Below are 23528 nucleotides of genomic sequence, written 5' to 3' on the forward strand. Positions count from 1 at the left end.
TCTGCAACCTTAGTGGACTGCACATTTGAAGGTTCTTATTAACCACAAAGATGTAGGTACATCATGATTCTTCTCTGCAGGAAAAGGGAACCAAGACCCTCTCCAGGGATTTTCTGAGGAGTTTGCAAAAAACACCTCTTTATCATTTTAGAACAGCAGTTTCTAAACCACTTTGACCAAGGACTACCAGCAGATGTCTATCTTCATTTTTCCTCGAAATGTTAAAAGTGAAAAAAACCACTAGAAAGATCCTTGCAGAGCAGCTGTGGATTATTTATGATGCCTTTAGTACCCGCAGTCTCAAATGCACTGTTTCGCATTGAAGGAATATGGCTGACCCGTGAATGATCTATGAAAGAGACAGTCCTAGCAGTCCATTACTGAAACTGGGATCTATTGAGGGGGAAAAAATACAGATAGTGAGAGTCTGTCTCAAACAATAAAGTGTATTCAGTACTAATTAATCTGTAAAGTTACCATATGAACAGACTGGCTAGATCCTCTTTGTCTGGTTATTGTCCTGCATGCCAACACAGTGTTATTCAGAGCTACCAGATCAGTTTGTTAAGTACATAACAGTGTGGTTGGTGTATGACTACATTTCCTGGGGTTACATACGCACTTAACTTTCTATGTACAAAAAATCTGACTCAGGCCTGTGCTAGGTTAGCAGTGCCGTTCTTCTCATGCTTTTCTCACTCGTGTTTCAAAAAAAAAAAAAAAAAAAAAAAGGCTGAAGTTTCTGGTTTTGGGTCTGCAGGTTTTCCTTCAAGGCAATCATTTTGCTTGCCCATCGCACTGTTACTGGAAGGGGACAGCAACTCATTCTCCAAGATGAAGTAAGGGGGAAAAATAGCCTCAAAAATCAAATCTGTTGTCATGGAAACCAGAACAAAGATTTTTGAGGCCAAACTGGATGCATTTATAAATCAGAGATGAGGAAAACCCTACCCGTTTATAACAACACATTAAGTGGAAAATGTTTTTATTATAGGAAGTCAGATATCTACTAGCTCAACAAATGCTGCAGTGTAAAGCAGTATGTGAGTAATTATTTTCTATAATACAACACGATCTCGTCAGAACCAATGATGGTACATGTGTTTGAGAGAAAGGCAGTAGTAGCCATAGAAACAGCCTGTTCTTCCCGAGTAGCGTAAGGTATGGTGTAACACACACTTTTGGTGGTGGCCTCACGCTCCTGCCAGCTGTGTGGCTGCTTTTGTGTGCGAGGGGGTTTATGGTGAACCTCAAGCCACTGGAACCAGCACGTTTTATTCTGCGCAACTCCACCACTTGGCAGGCGAGCTGGCTCTGAAAGGAGGTACCTAAGGGAAGGGGGTTCCTTCTGCAGGACGAGAATAAAAGGTGGTTCCAGGGGTACTTGTAACAGCAATGCTGTTTTTTCCGTGTTGTTAGAAAGCGTATTGCTACAGCACTTGAGTAAAATCAGGGCCATTATGCCCTGCGCTCTTTCAATACTTGTACAGACAATCTTTGCCACAGCACGCTTGCAGCATGACTCCATGAGTTAGAGATGTACAAGAGAACAACTAACCTGCCTGAGGCCATACAGCAAGAATGTTTTTTCATTTTTCACTCAGAGTTTTCCCATCTCTTAGTTCAGGAGCTTATTTTAATTCTTCAGTGGCTCCCACCCATTCGCACAGAGTGTTTCACCACTTCACCTTCTTTCCCTTGAATCTCCTTTTCCCCATGTCAGCTGCCAGCAGAGAGCCCAACCTAAAGGCCTGGCAGAGCTTGTTGGTTTGGACTCTGTGACATACCTCCTCTTCAGTGCTGGAAATCACCACTTTAAACTACAGCTTGAGCCCTGTCTGGGGAGACGCACGGTCAAAGTCACCTCTAGCAGCAGATGACTTAGACGGCAGCCTTTCAAAGCTATCACAGCTCTCTTATGATCTTGACCCGCTGGTACGTTACTCAGTATAAAAGCATGTTATCCTCATGTTTCTCTAATACATAATAGGGACCAAGCTGTAGAAAGCCAGTCTGACCTTCAAGACAGCTCATTATATTGTGGAGAATAGTTGGATTTACAGTTTAAGAACATTTGTTGTTAACGATAGTTTCATTCTAATGTAATAAAGTACAACTTGAACCAAGAAAATAAAGAGAAAGTTGGTATGTTCTGCTCTGGAGAGCATCTGTGAGAGACAGATCTGCCACACTTGTTTTGTGAAGGTACTGGACAACCCACACATGGGATAAACACAGAGATGGAAGCAATTACTGCCCTACCTTCCTCCGAGAACTTATGGCTCCCATAGGCAGGACAGCTGGACCACACAGGAAGCTGCTCCAGAACCCAGCTTTTATAGCCCAAAGTTTTGAAAAAAACCTGTAATTGACTGAAGGAATTTGGCCATGCTGAAATGTACAGAGACATGGCTGCACACTATTGCTGCAGCCATGAAGGCAGCAACCTCTGGGAAAGGCCTGAGGCAGGAACAGCTTCATCTCTCGCACTTTAATTTGGTGTCTCATCTTTTACCAGATGCTCTTGGAGCAGAGATCCCAGCACTGAGCAGTCAGCAATAACTAGGTGCTCCCATAATCGGCACTGGTTTCGCAAGTATTGCTTCAGGCAATAACCATCCCATCATGGGCACTTGTTTACTCAGTAAAGGGTAAGCCAAGGACTTCAGACTCCGATAGACACGTTCCACTTAACCTGGACAGAAATATTGGAAGCAGTCAAAAAGATGAGCTATGTGAAAAATAAACTGCACTGCACAAAAAGAAAATTAATAGATAAAATCCAGCCCAGGTGGTAGGTAAGAAGCTAATGATAAGGGAAAAGAAGTTGCAAGTAACAATTAAAGCAGTGCAATGCTAGTTGCACAAACACTCTAAAATTGCAATAAATTTATTAGTTTACTTAATGGCTCTTAAAATCACACAAGCCCTGATCATGTTTCCATCACTTCTTTTCAAAACCTAAGAGTTCTCCATACAACAGATGACAAAACACTGGTTTCTTGTTACATGGTGGGTGTAAATACTGTACACTGCCAAGAAACACAGCTGTCCTGCTGAAAAAGACTTCCTTCACTAGTAACTACAAATCTAAGATGTTTGTAAGGGGTTTTCTCCCACTGTTTGGAGAAAGAGAGAAAGTCTGTATGCATTAAAGAGGTGAACAAAGGTGAAAATGAGTTCAAGAATGTTACTGAGATTTTTCCATCTCCTCAAACACTTCTTTGTTTGCCAGATACAATGCTCTAGAATTGTTCGATTTTTTCATTGTATTTGCTGGTGTTAAGACTTCCAGGGTTTTGGATTCGTAGACCAGTCTGACCAGAAAAACACAATTGTGATAGCACACTGTGAGACTATCTATCTTCATATCCAGTTCAAAAAATCTGGGCCATGGTGCTACTATGCGTTGCCCACATTACAATTGAAATAGATGAAATGCAGGCTGCGCTCTGAGGAAGTAATACCTTCTGTTTCCATCAAGAGCAAAAGGATCCTCTGCTTTTCATCCTGAAGTACTATATATAGAAACAACTAAAGTTATGAATTGTCAGAATCTATGGAAAACTTCCTTATTAGAACAAATACCCTGGACAAATTCTCAGATTCCTTCATGGAAAGCAGTCTTTTTAAAAATAAACAAAAAAGAAACAAAACCAAGGACTGTTGATATTCAGTGAGAAACAGAATTCTCCCATTTGACTCCTTTATTCAGTTACAGACTTGCTCTACTCCTCTGCAGTTTTTACTAAACACAGATTACAATCCTTCGTAAACAATACAAAAGAGTTAGGTAATGCAGTAAGTAATCTGGTGTATTTAATTCAAACTACGCCTGGGCTAAACAGAAAATAAACAGAAGTGGTTGTGTACAGTTTCTAGGCATCACAGATCGCATATTTCATGGAGAAGGTTCCCTTATTAAGGATTATTTGCCTTGTTAAATTTAGTTTATATGAAGATTACAGCAGACGGTTTCTTAAAGTAAAAGATCTCATACTCCAACCTGGGCTGCAGGCCTTGTTATGACATAAGTTATAAGTGCTGCATATCAAACTACATTAAAAGCATGTTAAAATGGCCAACTTAAGCATCCCAAAACTGGGAAATGCCAGAGTTCTGGACAGCTTGTCAGCCCATTTTATCACTGGATGAACCAGGAACTCTCCTGGTTCCACCAGGTCCAGATCAGAGCAGCACCAGGGGCATGTGCAGACCTTACAGTTTCTGCCGTACAGCCTGCAGAAGTGGAAAGGGCTTCAGCCGTGTATCCTGGCTAAATTCTCTCTGCCAAGTGAATCCCCCTTCAGTCTGAAGTAGATGGCTATTCTTCCAGTTTGATGCACAATCATATTTCTCAGTTGCATGAACAATCACAATTGTTTGCACAGCAGGAGCAGCTATATAAAGAGCTATACCACTTATGCATATACCTTGTGAACATCTGACCCAAACTATATTCTCTCATATTTCAGCTGCTCTGCACTTCCTACATTCAATAAACTGAAAGCAAGCTGATTGTAAAAGACATTGCAATCAGCTTTTTCTTTATGTAAATCTTCTAAGAACAACAAAGTAAGTGCTAGTTCAATGTTTTTGGTTGTTAAACTATGTATGTATTTCAGCTAACTGATAATTTGCAGTGTTTTTTAATAAAGAAAATCTGGATAACAAAAGAGTAATGTCTTCCTCCAAATTCTCCCAAAGAGGAAGCAACAAAAGTATCTCTCCTCCTCACTCCAGAGATCTCGTTTTTTGTTTCTTTTAGTTCTGTGGAGTCCAGAAGTCAGCATGGTCAACATCTCATACCTTCATTAGTGCTCCATACATAAGTCCCTAGAATGTTTTCACACATAAATTATCCCACTTTTCGACGACTTGATCTAGCCATGTAATAATTCCACCTAGCTCTTCCCATGAAACAGCTCTGAATCATAGAATAATATGGGATGGAAAGGATCTCCGGATCCAATCCCCACTCAAAACACGTGCTGCAGTATTTCAAGGAAGACAAGGCTGGGGCACCCTGGGAGAACTTTGTATTCATATTCTCCCCTCGTTACGGGTCATGCATTTCTTCCAGTCACCAGGATCTAGTCCACAACCCAGAGTAATGTTTATGATCTATATACATGCAAGACATACTACAATTTAATTTAGTAAAGTTAGGCATTGCAGTTTAGCTGTAGATGTAGAGGCTGCATCTTGGTGACGTTTCCTCTCAGTTCATAGGGTATGACAGGAGGCTCTTAGCCCACATATAAGTAAATTTTCTAAGATACTGCATATTACCACCTTTACTCATAATCAGATTCCCCTCTTCACTGCACCTTTTCTTTGTCCTTTTATAGAAGGGAGTTGGTTACTCGCAGGCAGAGGTTTTTGTAAAGGGAAGTGCAAAGACTTGCAAAACCCAGAACTTCCTTTGTGACTACCTAAGGACGCAGTTGTGATGACAGTCAGACTCTTGCTTTTACCTATATATGGCAATCCCATAAAAACCAGAAGAGAAATCAGGTAAGTGCAAGGTTATAGCTGTCACAGCAGCCAATTAAATGCAGAGCTGAATAATACGTATATAAAAGGGCATCAGCATGTAGGTTTGGACTACCTTTTAAAGTCGAAGGAATTTTGTGCTGAGATCACACTACAAGGTGATCAGTGGGCTGAGCCTACAACTGGTTTCATCACATATCAACATTTTTGCAGGGTTTCACTTACTGTGACTGTAGATGACTTGTAAAAATTCAAGTCTACATCAAAACAGGAAACACAAAGCCTAATGGCATTAAAAAGAGGTACAGTGACTTTTGTGTTCACTAGACCCTAAAACATGAACAAGGGCCTTTTATAATTTAACTCCGTTGTCTTCAAGAGGTCAAGTTTGACCTCTTTTGTGAAGGCCAGAGTTCTGCAATATAATTTAACTAAAATGCTGAGTAATAACTGGGAAGTTAGAAGTATCAAATGTGTTTCCTCCATGTGACTTAAAATACTGATTACTTAGGCTACAGGCCGGAAGAGAGTTTTGAAGTCCAATGGCTTGTTTGGAAGTATAGTCCCAATCTCCCCTTTCCAAGAGGGGAATACACCCCAAAAATACCCTGCTGAAAAGTGCCACTGATGTGATAATCACCACTTTTTGGAGTTCACAAAATTCTCTGATGCCTGTGGCCTGAGAGGGTTGGTTTTGTGCTCAGTGCATGTGTTAATGCAGCTAATTATAAGCTCTTTGGAACAGAAATCATCTGTATCTCTCTGTCCACATAGTCTTTGGCACAGCGGGGTCCTATTCTCAGCTGGCCTTTAATAAGAACACAGTGAAAGGTATGTATCATACCAAAGGTGATTCAGAATGATTCTCTGCACCACTACCACCAGAGGGTAACAATCTCAACATAGGTATACAGGACTGATGAGCAGCAAAATTTCTCTCTGTTCTAACTCAAGATAGGAAAAAAATAATTTTAAAGACACTAACAGATAATCTAGGTAAAACGGTTATCAACACACAGCTGCTCAGCTCATCATTTACATTCCAGGTTGTTACCTTGCAATAATTGCCTTTAGCTGACTATTATTACAATTACCTAGAACTAAAGCCATTTAGATTTTCTATAGTCTTGGCAAACTAAGAAACCCAAACCTACTCCATTTTATGCAAGTCAAAAGTATCTAGTGTTTTAAATAAAATAGTTTGGGGTTTTGTGGGTTTGTTTTTTTCACTCTGCAAAGAAATACACATCTATCATTAGTTCACAAAATTAGCCACAATTGTTTCCAGAACCCTCCTGTGTCTTCTTCCTCTTTTTTATATACCACTATATTCTTGAATGTCCTTAAAAGGCTGCTTAGTGTATTCTCTCTTTCTTACTGGCAGAAACACAGTGACTTGAGACACCTAACTAGCTCAGCCAGAGCATCTGAAAATACACGTGAGGAAGTGCCTAGTCATTTAAAGAGTGCTGCAAACTTACCCATGTACCAGGTTCGTAGCTTGACTTTATACACTTCCAGTGCAACAAGGCTACAAAAGGGTGTTATGTTAGCCTGTGACCTGGAAATCCCCCCACAGCAGGAGCACAATCTATGCGATTTAGTGTTAGTATCTTGTGGCTTTAAGAGTATGTCTACCCTGCAGATTACAGCCTAGTCTTACAGGCAAGTGACAAAACGCCAACCAGTAGCAGCAGAAAGCTCAGTTTAGATTGACCGGCAGGGCAAATAAACCCACAGTTCATAGAGTCAACACTGTTGTTACAAATGGGCAAGACTTGAATGAAAGAGGGCAAAGCAGCACACATCATGTTTGCAAAAGCCTCTGCTTGGAGCTAAGGAAGGCCAGGTACCCTTGAGTAGCTTTTGACTGGTTCTGAGCTCAATAGTTAGAGAAGAGAGGTCATGAAGTCACCATATGTTTCTGAAGATGATACTGGTCAATCAGTCTGCCAGTCAGTCTTAGCGCAAGCTCATTTAGACTGAATCTCTAGTCCTGTATTTCCAGACTGAAAGATATCCTACAGACAGAGCTACAATATGAAACACAACTCTTAAAAATAAAATAACAAATAAAAAAAAAATCATCCAATTGCATGTGAAACAATATGTCCACAGAAATATTAGCCTTTAAAAATAAATTAAAGAAGCAAACCTAACTTCAATTCAAAGGCTTTGTTTTTCTTATTCTGTGTTTCATTTTTCTCCTTAGGCATCAACTGAAAATTCATTAATACTGATATAAACCAAACCATCACAGCAGACTTTTTCCAGGACCTGCTTCTGTAGCCCAGGGAAGGACCTTCACCAGGAATAGATTTTTTTCCTCATGGTCCATATTATGTTTGCAGAGTTAATGGGAAAGAGATTAAAATAATTTCTTATACGAGCTTTTACTTCTGCACACATGCATTCCATAAACGTGGGAATCTAAACAGCTTTCAACAGTGTTGAAGTCACTCAGTGAAGGCTACACAGCTAACTTTCTAAACATACGATGCCACCGTGTGGACTAATGCGTCTCAAGCAGTTTCCAGCTGAGCTTTGCTGAATTTGTGCTCACATTACACGAACTTCCCATTCATTTCCTCAAGTTTTACTCGCTATATCCTGATCCTGATGATACCAGCTGGTTAACTTCCGTGGTTCTAGTGATGACCATAACAAACCTGAATCAGTAACTACTTATTGAAACGTGACAGTCTTGGAATTCTTGTCAATGTGTCTCCAATTCTGAAGAAGAATTTTCTGCATTTTTTTTATGAAATTTTGCATGCTATCAAGATTGAAAAAAAACCCCAAAACAAAACCCCCCAAAAACCCCAAAATGGTATTTTTGGAACTTAACTTTTTCAGGATTTTTACTTGGTGCAAAAGAACAAAAAAATGGGAGCTCTGCCATGGCTAGTATGGATCATTTTCTTTCTTTTGTACATATAAAGGAATACAGATGTTTTCTGTTAAAAGCACACTGATCAGACTATTATTGAAAGTCAAATGGCAAAGCTGTCAACCTGTTCCATGGTACCTGGTTGCAGGAATGCAAACAATGCCAGCTTTGTGGGAAGCTACACGTCTTCCCCCTGGCTGGAAGGAGGCTTCACACTGAGCGCTGGCTGCAAACAAACCAACCAGAGTCAGACAAACCACGGACAAACGAGGCCTTGCTGCTATGAAGGCAAAGGCCTTGATATATTACAGGAACCAAACCCTGTGGCTGAAAGTACAAGAGGAGTGCTGCTGAAGTAACGCAACTGCGATGGAAAGTTGTTGATCTTAAAGAAGGGAGTTCTGGGACCAGTTTTGCAAGCACTGAGGCTATAATTTTTCTCATAAGTATTCCCATCTGACTGAAGGCATGGCCAATCCCTAAGTGCTGTCCCTGTAACCTTGTGTTTGTCCCTCAGCCCTTGTGCAGCCTTTACCTCTCAGCCTGCAGACTGGCATGATTTTGCCAGCCACAAATGGAAGCTGAACTATTCATTGAGAATTTTTTTATGTTTTCTCCCCACTCCCTATTGCCATTGAAATTCACCACAGCCTGACTATATACCTTGAAAATGACACATACGTGTGTGTATCTATATTACACACAGGCACACACCCCTTTTTTCTTCCCAAAAGCCAAGAGCTCTTTCCAGCACACATCAGGGCCAGCAACACCTTCTCCCACAGACCCTTCTGGGACCTGCCCTGGCACTTTTTAACACCACTCCAGCACCAGGCACCAACACACTTTAGCCACTTGGGGTTGTCGGTCTGCCCCTGCTAAAACCGTGAAGTTTCACCTTATTTTTGAACCACGTTTTAGGGCCGAGGGCTTCAGGAAGGAGAGTCTCCACAGGGAGAAGGGCCGGGGGCTTCAGGGAGGAGAGTCTCCACAGGGAGAAGGACCGCCTCAAGGAGAAGGGCCACCGCGGCCTCCCTCTGCTCCTCAGCTCGCAGACCGCCGCCTCACCGTTTCCCACAGCGGACTCCAACGCCGCCCGCCTCTCCCCTTCGCGTCGCGGGGCCGATGGCGCCGATACCTCCCCAACGCCCCCTGAGAGGCGGCGCCGGTCCCTCCCCGCCGCTACGGTCCAGCGCCCGCCCCCGCCGCGCTCCGCCCCAGCCGGGCAGCCTGCAGGCGCCGGAGGGCGCTGGCCCCGTTTGCCGGGGCGTGTGTAAAAGTCGACGGGCCGATCCCGGGGGGCGGAGAGGGGTCGAGGGTGTTCCGTCGGTAAGCAGAGAGGTGGGCTCGTTGTGCTGCCCTGTCCCGGAGCAGCGGTCTCACGCCTATCGCCGGGATGGGGGGGTGGACGGATGCCAGGGCTGTTGTCAACCGGGTGGGGAGGGATGGACTAAGCATACCGGGAAATAAAGCAGCAAAATGGCAAACCGTGAGGCCTTTTGCCCGGCCCTGTACCGATCCCTTCGCGCCGGTGCGGGGAGAGGGGTGCGTCCGCGCCGGGCCTCGGCCCCGCTGCCGGGCCGCTGCTGAGGACAGCCCGGTGCGGCCGGCCCCGTCACGGTGGGAACCTCCCTCGCTTGTGCTTCCCCGGACTGAGGGAGAGGGGTCACGGACCCCCTTTCATCAGCGGTTCGCTGCTTAAATTAGTAACGTCTTCACGGTTTGTCTTCCAGGTTACAGCCGCTTCCATTAACCCTTTGGTGTTTACCCCATGATCAACATCTTCCTCACAGGGAAACAAGGCTTGTGGGCCTGTGCTGCTCAGTGAAGGTAAAGCAGCCCAACCCAGCCTCTTACGTACAGTCGTTTATCAAAGTCAGCGACAGTTAATGACAGAAAGATCAGATTAGGCTAAACAAGGAGTCCTTCTGAGGCTGCTGAAGGGCTGTATGATGAGCTTGTCTGCAAAAAGAGATTTCTGTGGAACTGGGAATCCCAAACCAAAAGTGAAGTGCCAGAAAGGATGTGGAATTTCTGGGAAGAAAACCACAAAAGGGTGTTTTATTCTGCTTCTCATCTTTTTTTTATATTGTCACCCCAGGAGCATGTCTGCCCTGGGTAGATGGGAAGGCCGTTTACAGGGGTGGCTGTCATTGCGGCCATGGTGGATTTCAGGCCCTACAGTGGCACTGTTAGGTCTGTGCTGTGCTGCTCCAGGGAGAAAGCCAGAGCATGTAGCCCAACAGCACTAAATCCCCCCCAAATTAGTCTCCATAGTGCAGGTGAATCCTGAAATGGTGAGAGAAATCATAGTTGTACCATTAAATATGTAAAACAAACAAAAAACCCCAAACCAACACCTTCCCTGCCCCTCCTGCCAACCTTAATTCTGTGGGTACCAGCTCTCAATTTATTTGCTTCATGTGAAGCTGTATGCTTTTGATGGGTTTTGAGTCATCTTACTAAATGTTTTTGTTACTGTGTTTCTCGGCAGCTTTTTGAATGATTTTTGTATTGCGTCCTTAGAAAAAATGGTCATGTCATCTTCATGGTGATGGAGTTTTAGTGCCACATATTATTGGCAGACAGCTTCAGTCTGTTAATGCATCAGAAAGATGTAGCATAATCTGTCATAAATAATCCATAATCAGGCTATTCTCTTCATGTTACTGATGTATTCCAGCTGACGGACTCGTGGTCACTTTGTACAAGCTGATTTAATCATTAAATCGTATTGGTTTTTCCATTTGGTAAGACTTGAATGAGGTTTGAATTGGTAGACAGGGTGGTCTTAGCAAAGAGCTGACGGATTGTCATTCTTTTAAAGCACAGTTACTGTTGACGGATGTTCTTCAAGTTCATTAAGTCTCAGTGACTACAGAGACCAAACAGTACTTTTAATAATAGTTTCCTGGAAGGATAGTAATTTGCTTCTCTTCTAAAACTTGTGCTGGTATGTTAGTGTGTTTGATATGTCTTTCATGGTGATACCTTTCTCTGATTACTGGGGGTTTTTTTAATTCCTTTTCCTTTACTTCAGGTTGAAAAAATGGGAAATGCAGAAAGCAATGCCTATCGGAATCACCTTTCCAGATTTCTTCCTGAGGAGCAGTCTGACATTGATGGAGTATTTGATGCCTTATCAGGATCGAGTGGCTCAGCTGGAGCAAAAAATGGCAAAGCTACAAAGAAAACTGTGACTCTAGCAGCACTACAGGCAAGACAATCTATTATTCTTGATATATCTGGGAAGTAGTGCATTGAACGTAATTCCAGAAGGAAACAAAAGACATGGCAATAGTTACTTTTTAAGGATCGCCTGTCTCAATTTAACAGTTAACGTTTTAGGGCAGGGTGGATAATTACATTTTTCTTACAGTTTAATGTGAATAGTGACTTTCAGGTTTGTATTTATCTCTTAAATTGCACTGTTGGGTCAATCTGCAGCTTTCCTGATTCTGAAGAGACATATGAAAATATCTTTACAGAAACCTGAAAAATGGGAATAATATTCTTCCACCTGGAGTCTATAGTGTCTGATTATTTACAGGTTTTCTTGAGAAGCTGTCACAAAGTCAGTTTGTATTTGGTTATATCTTTCTCCCTCAATTGCATCACCGTCTCTAATCTTTTCACTTGCATTAAAAGCAGAGAATCCAATTTTGCTTGATTAAGCTGTGGCTCCCTGGTTTAACTAATTAACATACATTACATTTTCTGATTAACTTTGCATTCATTTTCTAATCAAGAAGGAAGAGGAAAATGATTTGCTGCAATACTTGATAACTTCAGTTAGGCAGGAACCAAGTGGCCAAATGAATGCAGTATTAAAAGTGCATTTTTATATATGCTACGCAGTTAATGGAATCAAAGTAAAACTCCATGAAAGCAGCAAGGTATTTTAAGGCATTTAGCAATGTATCTGCATACAGACCAGCTTTAGCCTTTCTCCAGCCTGGCTGCTTATGAGCTATTACCAGTTTGGAAGAAGTGGTGCTGCTGCCCAGCCTTTCAACCCTAATATGACCAAGAACCTGGTCCTTGGTGTCTGTTATATTTGATTGGGACCTCAAAGAAGTTCTCTTTCTAGCTTTGCCCCGGGTCAATGTGACATTTGATGAACGTTTGTCTTTTTCCTTCGTGCCTTTTCATTTGCCAACTTAAATGAAAATGTTTTGACAGACTGCCTGTAGGTGCCTAATCCCTTAGCGCAGGGACTTTTGCAGTGGCATACCTGCCTTGTAGGTGTCTATGCTCTTCCCTGAGCTAGACTGATGCATGGCAGATTTGATCTAGCAACAGCCTGATAACGTTGACGGAGCCCCAAGCATAACCTTAGGTACTATGCTTAGGCTCAGTGCTTTCCTAGAAGGAAACTATGTGGCTTCTGGACCCTAGCAGGCTGTACTGCATAGCTTGGAAAGCAGGTAGAGCAGGTATCTCTAGATATTTTCTTGAAGACGTTTAAGACGAGGATTCTAAACTGTCAGAGGTGTGAGTTTGTTAGATGTTTATTAAAGCTTCCCTTTTTACAGTCCTCCCCCCGCCCCCACCCCAGGTCTACTCATTGGAATAGCTATAAGCATAACAAAACAGTGCAACAAAGTCAGTGGTGGGTGGGAAAGGGTAGGGAGTAGGTAGGTAATACTGCAGTGTGAAGTAAAAAGCCCTTGAGTATGGTGGTTTTAATCATGTTCCCTGCTGCGTGTCTCACTTCAGGCTCATGTAGCACTTTTAGAAAGCCTGTTAAAGAGGCTGTACCCCCTGTAATCATCCCTCCCTCCATATGAAGTGCTCTAAAGTGCAAGACTGTGGCTGCTAATTCTGCTTCTGCTGAAATCAATGGGAGTTTTACCACTGACATCAACAAAAGCAGGGTAGAGCTTGGCATATTGGATCTCACCCTATATGCACAGCAACAGCCATTAACATCAAATAGGAATGGCCCTGGTGCCTTCAATAGGAATGGTATTAAGCCAGCAATGGATTGGTAATAGCAGCTCCATTGAGTAGAGCTGGAGTGCTTTTACACAGGTGGAGCTCTATTGATTTCACAATAGCCCCCTTGTGTATGAAAGTCAAGTCAGGTGTTCAACATGTGCTTTGCACAGTGGAGACACTGTAATCATGCCCTAGTGTATGGATGTATTTTAGATGATTTATTTTTAAACCGTGTAATTATCTTGAACGTTGTGAAAGTTTCTTGAATCCAGAGTCAGATCTTGCCACAGCATTGTGATGTATGATGATATATACCGGTTAGATTTCAATTCAAAGGGCCAGTCATGCCATTTAGATGAATAAGTTTTATTTTCAACTGTCTTAACGTCAGGGATGCCTTATAAAAATCAGATAATCTCAGTTTTGTTCCATGCTTGAATTAGATGTTGCTATGCAGAGGGAAACTTCTCAAAATTGTTTCTACGTGTGCATGTAGGGTTAAACACATTGCTTGCATTGTCTTGAGGCCAAAACTGAGATATGGAAAAAACTTTACTTTCTCTTTGGTTTTAAGTATCTGTGAGCTTCTCCTATCAAAAGCAGGTTTAAAACACAGTTTTAAATGTTGGATTGTCGGAGTTTAAAACTTTACAACAGAGTTATCATAAAGAAATCCTTTGCTAATATCCTGTTAACACTTTACAGTGTTGGTTTTTCTAAGTCCATGGCATTTGTAGGAAAACAGTATCACCTTAAATCACTAAATTGTGTTGGAAAGGACATACTATAAAAACAGATTTTTTTTTTTTCCCTCTTGGAAAATCAGTCCTTTGACAAAGGTTTGTTGCTGATAGTAGATACTTGGTATTGAAATCCTTCATTCATAACGATATATCTCAGCACAGATTAGCTGGAAAATATTAGTTATTCTTCATTTTTAAAGTATGTTCTTTGCTTTTTTCCTCATTGCAGGCATATACACGGGAGCCATTACCAGAGCAAATGACTTTTCGGTTATACAACGGAATGAAAAGTATTGACCTGACTGGGAAATCATCTGGGCTGAGTGAACAGATTGCTAAGGAGCAGTTTGTGATTTTTATGTCAAACCTCTTAAAAGGGAATGCAGATGAGAAGATTACCATAATAATGAGAATGATCTCCAAGACAGAAGGGCCTGTGAAGGGCAAACAAATCCAAGAGGTAAACAGGCAGTTAAATGTGTGGTGGGGGAACAGGAAGAGAACAGGTTATATGGGATGACCGTTTCAGCTGTGGGCTTTTCCATGCTGACTCGCCTACTTTGAGAACCAGGATTTGGATTTTGCGGAGCGCATTGACTGTTTTGCCTGATGGTTCACAGGCTTGCTCTGAAGGGTGCAGAGACTGGCTATATGTAAGAGCCAGTGAGGGTTGTGGTGTGGCTGGTGCTTCTGGGAACTGAGCAAAATACTTTCTAGAGCTTTAGTAGCAGGACAGATGTGTGAAACAAATACATAGCTTGCAAGGTGGAAGAGTGGGATCTCACAAAACAGTAATTCACTAGCAGCTCCTACCATTGCAAGATTTGGACCTTCCCTCTCTCTTTCATGCCGTATTTTATGGAGGTGTTTTGTGAAGTAACATTTACAAAATGTCTTGAAAAAGGACACTTTTCAAGACTTACAACATTGAAATAACACCTCTGTTATTTCTGACTCTTCATGAGAAAAGATATTTCTGCTATTGGGATTACAGCTTCAGTACTACTTGACTTTATTTTCAGAAAGTCCTTTGAAGCTTTTGGCAATTTTATTTAAGAAATGCCAGAATGGTGATGTTTTAACCTTTTAAGTTCACAGAGGATCTGATCATGTCTGTAGTCCATGTACTGAGCTACAGGAACGAACTGAAAGGCTGGAATTGGGAGAATACTAGGGATCCTGCAAGTGGAGTAAAGGCTCTGGCTTCTCAGCTGCTATCAGAATTGAAGCTTGCAGGTAAGCAGAACTGATGTAGTGTGGCACAGAACTCATGTAATCGCTGATCTCACAAGAATTTTTCTCTTCAGGTCACATCTTTGAATTTAAATGGTGAGACCAGCATTTCAAACCTAGCGCTTTGCAAATGACTTCGGAATTTTATTTATTTTACCATCTTTCCCCCCTAAATTCAGGAGTGCTTTTGTTTGAAGTCCCAGTTTCAGTGGACATGCAAATCTATTTGTCATGGAATATGTCTATTTTACAAATACCTGACTTGCAGGTGACGAGCGTTTAGATGCATGTGCATATATTTATGACTGTGTCCTTTTACAAAGCACAGGTTTATCTTTGCGCTGTTGTTATAACAGATTTTGCTGTCTTGCAAAGAACTTCTCAGAAGTTGTAACTAGGAGTCCGTGTTTCTTAATATGACAGCCCAGCCAATGGATGTCACAGGCAAATGTTTCTGAGTTCTGTGGGTGCATCTGCTTAATGTAGTTGACACTGTACTGTATGGCTTCATCTCCATTAAAATAATTGACTATTGTGTTTACTCTTAAAAGTCAATGGAATATTTTTCCAGACTGGGAGACTTACTACTGTTCCTGTGTGTTGTCTTATTTAGATGGGACAAAACCTGTGGGTCCTCAGCTGACGGAGACAAATTTTGATCAAAGTGTCATTGAGGATTGGGTGTACCGAGTTCCACAGATCTCAATTTTCCTCAGTGTTGTTATCAGGCAAGGCCTCCATGTTCTGCATTCTCTCCCAGACCAAACCAAAGACATACTCAACCTGGTTCCAGGCTGCAAAGGCATCAAAGGAAGAGGACTTGTCAGTCTCTTTGACATCCCATCCATCATATACATCAACTCCCATCTGCCTGCAGAGCTACAGCACAAGTGGCACCTTTTATTTTCTTCTCGGCTTCATGGAGAAAGCTTTTCACAGTTATGTGGGCATATAGTGAACAAAGGTCCTTGCATAGTGATCTTAAAGGACTTAGATGGTTATATCTTTGGTGGGTTTGCATCTCACTCCTGGGAGGTGAAGCCACAGTTTCAAGGTAAAACTCACTTTTCTTTTTCTACTATTTCATGGCTCTGGTAAACATTGCCTATTCTGTACAGGTGCAAGAATCCTGTCCACTTCATGGCTACTGCCATTTTACTTTCATGAAATGCAGTATTTCTTGTACTTCCAAGTGTATTCTCCTGTGGCAAAAATAACACTGTTTTTTAAAAAAATATAAAGTACATGCTAAGTTATTCCTGCTTTGTACCCAGTCAGGCATATTACTGATTAATGTTTGTAGTTTGCCTCTTATTTGATAAGACTTCTAAAATTGCAGGACTTCTTGATCATGGAACAAGTTTTCTTTTCAGTGAAATCTATCACGCCCTGTAGCTGCACAGGTTGAAAATGAAATGAAAATGAAGGAAATACGGCAGAACTGATGAATTAGAGTTTAAATAAGATGTCCAGCAGATGGCAATCTTCCATCTCAGAACAGCTGAGCCAAACACCAGGTTAAGCCTCCTGTTGCCATTTGTGCCCTTTGTTTCCCTTTTAAAATCCAGCAGCAAAAGGGTCTTTTGGACAAGCTAAAGTTTTTGTTCCCCTGAAAACTTTGGGGAGAAGAGAGGGGTTTTTGGTAACTCGTTGGAAAGAAATTATATGATGGCTTTCTGGAAAAAAAAATTAGAGACTCTGGATAATCTGTCCTGCTAGGAATCCTCACTTTTGCTACATTAAAAACTCAATTCCTATACTTAATTAGTATTTGATAATTACCGCTTTGGTCAGTTAATGTAATATTATGTTACATTGATTACCCAACACTTTCCTTGTATTTTTTCCTGGTAGAGTAACACATGTACGGTACTAAACCATCACACCACAGGTCCCTCTGAATACCTAACTGGCCATAATTAAAATTGTACTCTAAATCATTGACCCTAAACTGATCTGTATAGCTATATAGTCAGAACTAAGGGTGTCTGCACTCATATCAGTTTGTACAGGTCTAGCGGTTGGCCAGTTTTAGATGCTGCAATGCAAGTCTGTGATAGGTGTACCCTGACATGGTAATGATGTGATGTACTAGTCATGCCTCTGACTCTGCCATTGGTCATAGCCATAGAATCACATTGATTTCTGTGACCCTGTACAGAGTTAACTGAGAATAAACAATAGGTCTAGATCTTGATTAGAGATAGGTATTGGCTGTCTGAGATTTGCAGCTGCTGTCTTTGATCTATTCAGCTGCACTTCTTCAATATTTTTTTCCTATCCTATTTGTAGGAAGTTATTGCTTGGCTAGTTGTCTGACCTCAGATGCTTTTCTGTTTACAGGTGACAACAGATGCTTTCTGTTTTCTGTTTTCCCCTCTCTTGCTGTATACACATACACAGGGTATAATGACCACTATATGTATTTGAACCATGGCCAACAAACAATGCCAAATGGACTTGTGAGTATTAAGAAATTACAATTTGTAAATTGGATTCGTGGCTGGTGCTCAGAAGCATTTCATGTTTTTTGCTTCTGTTACTGTGAGCAAATTTATTTCACTTGTTATTCTCTGAGGAAGTTTTCATCCCTTCTTTGTGCTATTTGTGCCACACTTTTGGTAGGAGGATTTTTTTTTTTTTTTTTTTGCGTTTAAGCATCAGTGTAAAGTCTGAACTATGGATAACAATGAAGAAGTGCTTACAGTGCTGATGATAGAGTCTATACTTTTCTTCATAGTTGATTGGTATATTGAAGTACTGAATCAGCTAAGATGGAATTTATTTGTGTCTGACCCCAGGAGATAGCCTTTATGTAGGTTAGATTTATGGAGGTTCTGGGAAGAAATCTTTTTGCCAAGTTTGGTTATCACGCAAGCCCTTCTAGCAGTTCTCCTTGTTGTCTGGAAACACTGACTGTGTCTATCCACATCATTGAAGCAGCATGAGCTAGCGGATCTATGTAACCGAGAACTAGCTGTTCTCAATGCCACACTAACTGTTTTTTGAATTATGGAAGGCTGAGAAAGCCCAGCAGAATTAGAGTACAAGAGTTGCACAGGTAGGCTGCTTCTGTGTAATTACAGTGGCAGAAGCTCCTTTTACTCAAGCTCATGAATGAGCTCTCCAGATGCAGAGGAGCTTCTACTGAGCTACAACACATTGCCTGTTTTGAAAAGTGCTTTACAGTTTTGTGGCGTCGTGTGCCCATAACTCTGGGAATTGCAGCAGTCTGGGGTAAATTTGCTCTAAGGAAAGCAAACAACATGAGATTGCATTATTTGTTTCTGTAGATACTTTTCTAAATGGAAAAGATGCAGAAAACCCAAGCACGTTCACCCTATTTAAGATGGAACTGTTAGTCAATAAACAAAAGCCAGTGAGCTAAATTTCTGGAACAATATGCAGCTGCAGTGCTTGCAGATACGGGTATTCTGTAAAGTGTAGAGGGAGGGCAGTATCACTCAGGTATTAGTCTTCAGGAATACTGGATTTGAGTACAGAAGCCCAGAATATCCTTTTTCATCTACCCATAGAATTGTGGCATAAATACTGAAAACAGCAATTTATACTCTAGGTTTCATAGCTTACCCAGTCTGTTTTACATGCACAGCAAGTGTTCAGTGTGCTGCTTTGGTTCACAGGGTATGGGTGGACAGCACGACTACTTTGGACTCTGGATAGACAGTGACTATGGGAAGGGACACAGTAAAGCAAAACCTCGATGTACAACCTACCACAGTCCCCAGCTGTCAGCTAAAGAGGATTTTACACTGGATGCCATGGAAGTTTGGGCAGTGGGAGATCTCCCTGAAAGTGCAGGGGTAGGTGAACCTGTGGAATTGTGTCCTGACTGGAAAAGGAGCTACAAATACAAAACTTGCAGTTTTCTGATTAAACACTTTCTCTCCGTTGTAATCAATAATGTTTTCTTTAACTGGCCCTGTGATGCCATACATTTTGTAGTGAGTAAATGACAAAACAGTAGTGGAATTATTGAGGGTGCCAGCAAGAAATAACATCAGGAGTCATGAAATGATGGAGTCAGGAGAGCCGTACTTTATACTGAATTTCAGAAGGCCTTTCTGATACTGAGGAATGGTCTCCAGGAGGAACATCCTTAGAAAAGTTCAGTAAAACCCAGCGTTTGTAAAACACAAAGAAAACACTGGAAGCTTACAAGTAAAGCCTAGTCTAAAGTTCATATTCTTCATGAACTATTTCTTTATCAGTAACTTTACTGTAAAACAATAGTAAATTTAAACTTGTGTGAATAGATTTATGCTAGTCTTTCTGCACCTGGTTCACTTCTGGGAATGAGTAGGAGACCTCTTTCCTGTCTCCTCTGTCCCTGTAATTTATTCTCTTTTTAAACTGTCTGAACAACTTAGTGTTGTGGGGGGTTTTTTGTTTGTTTTTGTTTTAAATTTTATTTCTTTTCATAGTAAATTCATGTGCCCTGTCTGTTCACTCAATGCATAGCTCTAAATAGAAACAGAACAAATTGCTTACAAAAAATGTTGAATTGTTCTTCAATCTCTTATTTTAAAAAAAAAAAAAGTTCACATCTGAACTTCAAACTGAGGTCAGGTTAACCAGGATGTTCTGGCTGGCTCATAACCTGAATAAACTTGGAATAGTTCACTGTCATCTTGGGAAAAGTTTATGACTATTTTGTGTAACTGCAGCAATAAAAATCATTTGATGTATCCCAGTGAATCATAAACGCCTTACTTGGAAAGCATATGTGCTTCATTGTGACAAGCTTGCACACCAAATTACTTGTGGACTTCTGAGTATGTCTCTCTTGTAGCCTGATAGTGATTCATTCATAATGACATTTTAAATTGACTATGTTTTATTTTGTTTTGAAGACCAAAGGTAAGAAGAGTATCCTGGATGTAGATCCTGAGGCTCAGGCCTTATTAGAAATGACTGGAAAAAGTCGTCAGAGCGAAGGTCTACGAGAACCTGTTGAAGAGGATGATGATGATGATAACTAAAAGAATCACAGTAACATGGAAAACTTCTTTTATGCTCCTGAATATTAACGTTCCTTAGTCAGGATATTTTTTCCTCATTTTTTTCCCTTACATTTACCTAATTATCTGTGACGAAGCTTAAGCCTCGTACTTATGCAATATTTAGGTCCAATATAATATACAACCTGAAGAATTTTGTTTGGGGAGGACATAAAATTTAACTAGGTAATTAATCATTACACATCTCTAAGTTCTAGCTCAAAATGAATTTGCTAGCATTCCTGATAGATCCTGTCTGCAAACAGAATTACAAACAAAAGAAGTTGTTATTGACAGTATTGCTAACTGACTTGGAGAATTCATACATATTTATATCAAGACTGTTCAAGACATTGATTAAGGCTCTTATACCTCGACTGCACATGTTTATTTGCATGGAATGAAATTAGTCAGCAAAGCTTGCAAATTGTAATGATGTCTTGCATTAGTAAACATAGAATAGACCACATGATGCATATGAAGGATGCTATTAATTTGCATTGCTCCAGTTAAAGCATTAAATTTCATGTTTTTTAAGCCAGATTTTCAACAAATGACTTTATATGGGCTGTAAGATGTCCAGAATGCTACGTATACAGCATCCAGTTTTATAATACTACACTACACCTTAGTGCATTTCATTTAAGATGTTTCTGCAGAAATTTGCCTATTGCTTTTTAAACTTAGTAGAGCAGAGCCATTGGGATTTATTCAGCCGTATTTATCCCAAGAATGGGCCATACCTTCAGCAGAAATTCTCTAGGGAAGATACCTTCTTTAGTAGCCTAACTTGAGAATGGAATAAAAGATCAGGCTGTAAAAAGGATTAAGTAAGAAGCATCCATAGTTAACTGGGAATAGTATCTGCAGACACCTTGCAAAAAGCATAAAAAAAATCAGGGTTACATCTGTAACATGTTTAGAGAAGACTGCTGTACACTTTAGTTCCACACAATCATTACTGTATTAGAGAAAAAATTGCCTGTAATGTGACATGTAACTAGTCAGTTGGGGTTTTTTGCTCTCTTTCGTTGGCTGTTTGCCAGTCAACACCAGTTTTGTCAGGTCTCTTGTACTCAGGGCTTTTTCTACCTGAATCTGTTCACATCTATCAGTAATTATTAGTTTGACCTTGCTAGTTCTATGTCTAATTAACTTGTCAAAAATAACCCTAATTTCTACCAGGGATTGTTATTTCTAACTCAGCAAATTGTGTTTTGTTATTAGTATTGTCAGTCTTCCTTCTCCTAAGGAGAAGGACTGTATCAAATCCCCTTTCTCCCAGCATAAGTTCATCTTCCATGCAGCTTAGAGTAAAAAAGTGCTGTAACAGTTTACAAAATTACTGTGATTCCTGATCATGTGGCCTTCCTTCAAATTCTTTCCCTTCAGGTTTTCTTGTATGTGGTCTTTTTGTTGTTGGGTTTGTTTTTTTTTTTGTTGGTGTGTTGTTTTTCCACCCAATGTTTTTCCTAGGGAGCCATATTTGAATATTCCAAGTAATCTGCACTTGTGCCTTAAAGTAGATCCTTTTTTTCACATTTTTAGTAATCAATATGAATTTAGCCTTGAAAGGAGAACACGAAGAAATCACTCCAGCCAGACATCCTAGAACTCAACTGTGCATTTTGTATGCTACCTGAACTAATGATTGGGGCATATATGCTCTGTTCCAGTACAGCGGATGCTGTGAAAGGCCTGAGCTAATGCCCTTTTGTTTTGTGTCTGCTTAAGTAAACTAGATAGTCTCCCAAGTATGCAACACACAGAAAAAGTGTAAGCATTAAAACAATTACACTGATATTTTTGTATAATTTTCTTCTCTATATTTTTAATAAGAATTTTAAGTGGTACAAAGTATGGAGTGCTATATAGACAGTGAGTTAAGTACATGATGCTCTCTGTAAGCGTGGTCATGCTGGCTTTTGTTTTAACATTCTCAAACTGCCACCATAAGTCTCAAAGGCATTCTTCACTTAGGCACTGACTAAGCATACTAAGTATGTGAAGTAGATGGCAGACATGAGACATAGTTGAATTTCTGCAGTTACACATAAAATAAGCAACTAGACTTTCTTTTCCTTCTGTTACAAGACAGAGACTTTTCTTTGAGAACTGAAACCATTTGCAAGGGTTTTTAAAAAACATAATGAGCAGACACCTTTCTGGACTATATCTGAGGAGGGTGAATTACACAATGCTACTCTTCATCAGAAATATTTCAGTGGCCAGGTTTTCTTTGATTTAAAATAAGTATCAGTATAGCTAGTTCTTTCTAGGCTTGAATCCAAAATGTAATCTTGTTTAAATATCATCTTGTGAACATCAGCATAGCATTTTTGACCTCTGAAATTGTGCTTTATGATAAGCTTGTATCTGGCACTCTTTATCTTCACTTTGAAGTGAAGGTGTTAAGCTGAGGCGAGAAGAGAACTGACACTGTGGCACGTTTACCAAATGTATCAGTGAAGCATTACTTACTAGGAAACTACTGGTCCAACCAGCAGAGGGGGTTATTCAAAAGTGTTCTTTAAATGTAAAAAATTGGCTTAGAAGAGTAACAAATTTTATTTTTTTTTCCTGAACCTAATGATTAAGCAATCCATACTTCATGTTCATGCATCTAAAAATGTTCAGAAAGTGTTTGTCAGCAGTGAGCTTAGTAATGATCTAAACATCTCTCAATCACTTTTATGCAGCTGTTGATCCAACAGCTTAACATCCCTGCTATCTATGTGAGTCATCTTTATTCTCATGTGTTTCTGAAAGTGGGTCCCTTCCCCGTTAAATCCAGCCACTACTGTGGATCTGAGCAGATTAGGCTTCTCCTTTGCTCCTATTAGTCACATAGGTACCAAAAAAATCACTGCAGTGTTTGGCAAAAGCTGACAGCCCCGAGTTGGCACTTTAACTCTCTACTCCTTGTTTGACATCTCCCCACAGTTTCCTTGAGAGTCTTGCTGAATCAAGGCTAGATACCTGGGAATCTAGAAATACTATAGATTGACTGTAGGAAAAGAAGTGCTAGTAAAGGCAGATCTTTGCCATTCTTCTAATTTAATAGAAAAGGACGGGTCTAAATCAAGAGTCTCATTCAGATACTTGTCAGTAACATTTTAAAATGTAGATTTTTATTAATAAAAGTAATTTTGATTTAAATAAATAAAATTTCAGTTTATGCATAATAGATTTTTCTGTACAGGT

General features: G+C 40.5%; 2 protein-coding genes across 7 annotated transcripts in view; one reads left to right on the top strand and one right to left on the bottom strand.

Annotated features, from left to right (window-relative positions):
* The window catches only part of KLHL36 (kelch like family member 36), a 98006-nt gene extending 88461 nt beyond the window's left edge, over window positions 1–9545 (bottom strand). For 4 of the 5 annotated variants that reach the window (XM_054840354.1, XM_054840359.1, XM_054840353.1 and 1 more), the window contains exon 1: window positions 9455–9545. The gene's annotated coding sequence lies outside the window, so the exon portion shown is untranslated. Of the gene's footprint in view, window positions 1–9284; window positions 9310–9454 lie in introns of those variants that run through there. The other variant, XM_054840355.1, reaches the window with a different exon arrangement.
* A 55-nt stretch (window positions 9546–9600) lies between these two features.
* MEAK7 (MTOR associated protein, eak-7 homolog) lies at window positions 9601–23513 on the top strand. Of its 2 annotated transcripts, none has more exons than XM_054840797.1 (9): window positions 9601–9715; window positions 10120–10216; window positions 11427–11603; window positions 14300–14530; window positions 15162–15306; window positions 15917–16357; window positions 17647–17765; window positions 18948–19127; window positions 20178–23513. In XM_054840797.1, exons 3-9 carry the CDS (start codon window positions 11436–11438, stop codon window positions 20304–20306), a joined length of 1413 nt encoding a protein of 470 aa, XP_054696772.1. In that variant the 5' UTR covers window positions 9601–9715; window positions 10120–10216; window positions 11427–11435; the 3' UTR covers window positions 20307–23513. The 2 variants fall into 2 exon arrangements, with proteins under 2 accessions (XP_054696772.1, XP_054696773.1); XM_054840798.1 differs by having other exon boundaries at window positions 9708–9727.
* Window positions 23514–23528: the final 15 nt, after the last annotated feature.

This window comes from Grus americana, chromosome 13 (genome assembly GCF_028858705.1).
Source record: "Grus americana isolate bGruAme1 chromosome 13, bGruAme1.mat, whole genome shotgun sequence".
NCBI lineage: Eukaryota > Metazoa > Chordata > Aves > Gruiformes > Gruidae > Grus > Grus americana.

Coding starts and splice junctions, on each gene's coding strand:
- MEAK7 (XM_054840797.1), top strand. CDS start 11,436: ATGGGAAATGCAGAAAGCAATGCCTATCGGAATCACCTTTCCAGATTT. Junction 11,604..14,299: donor TGACTCTAGCAGCACTACAG/GCAAGACAATCT, acceptor TCCTCATTGCAG/GCATATACACGGGAGCCATT. Junction 14,531..15,161: donor AGGGCAAACAAATCCAAGAG/GTAAACAGGCAG, acceptor TAACCTTTTAAG/TTCACAGAGGATCTGATCAT.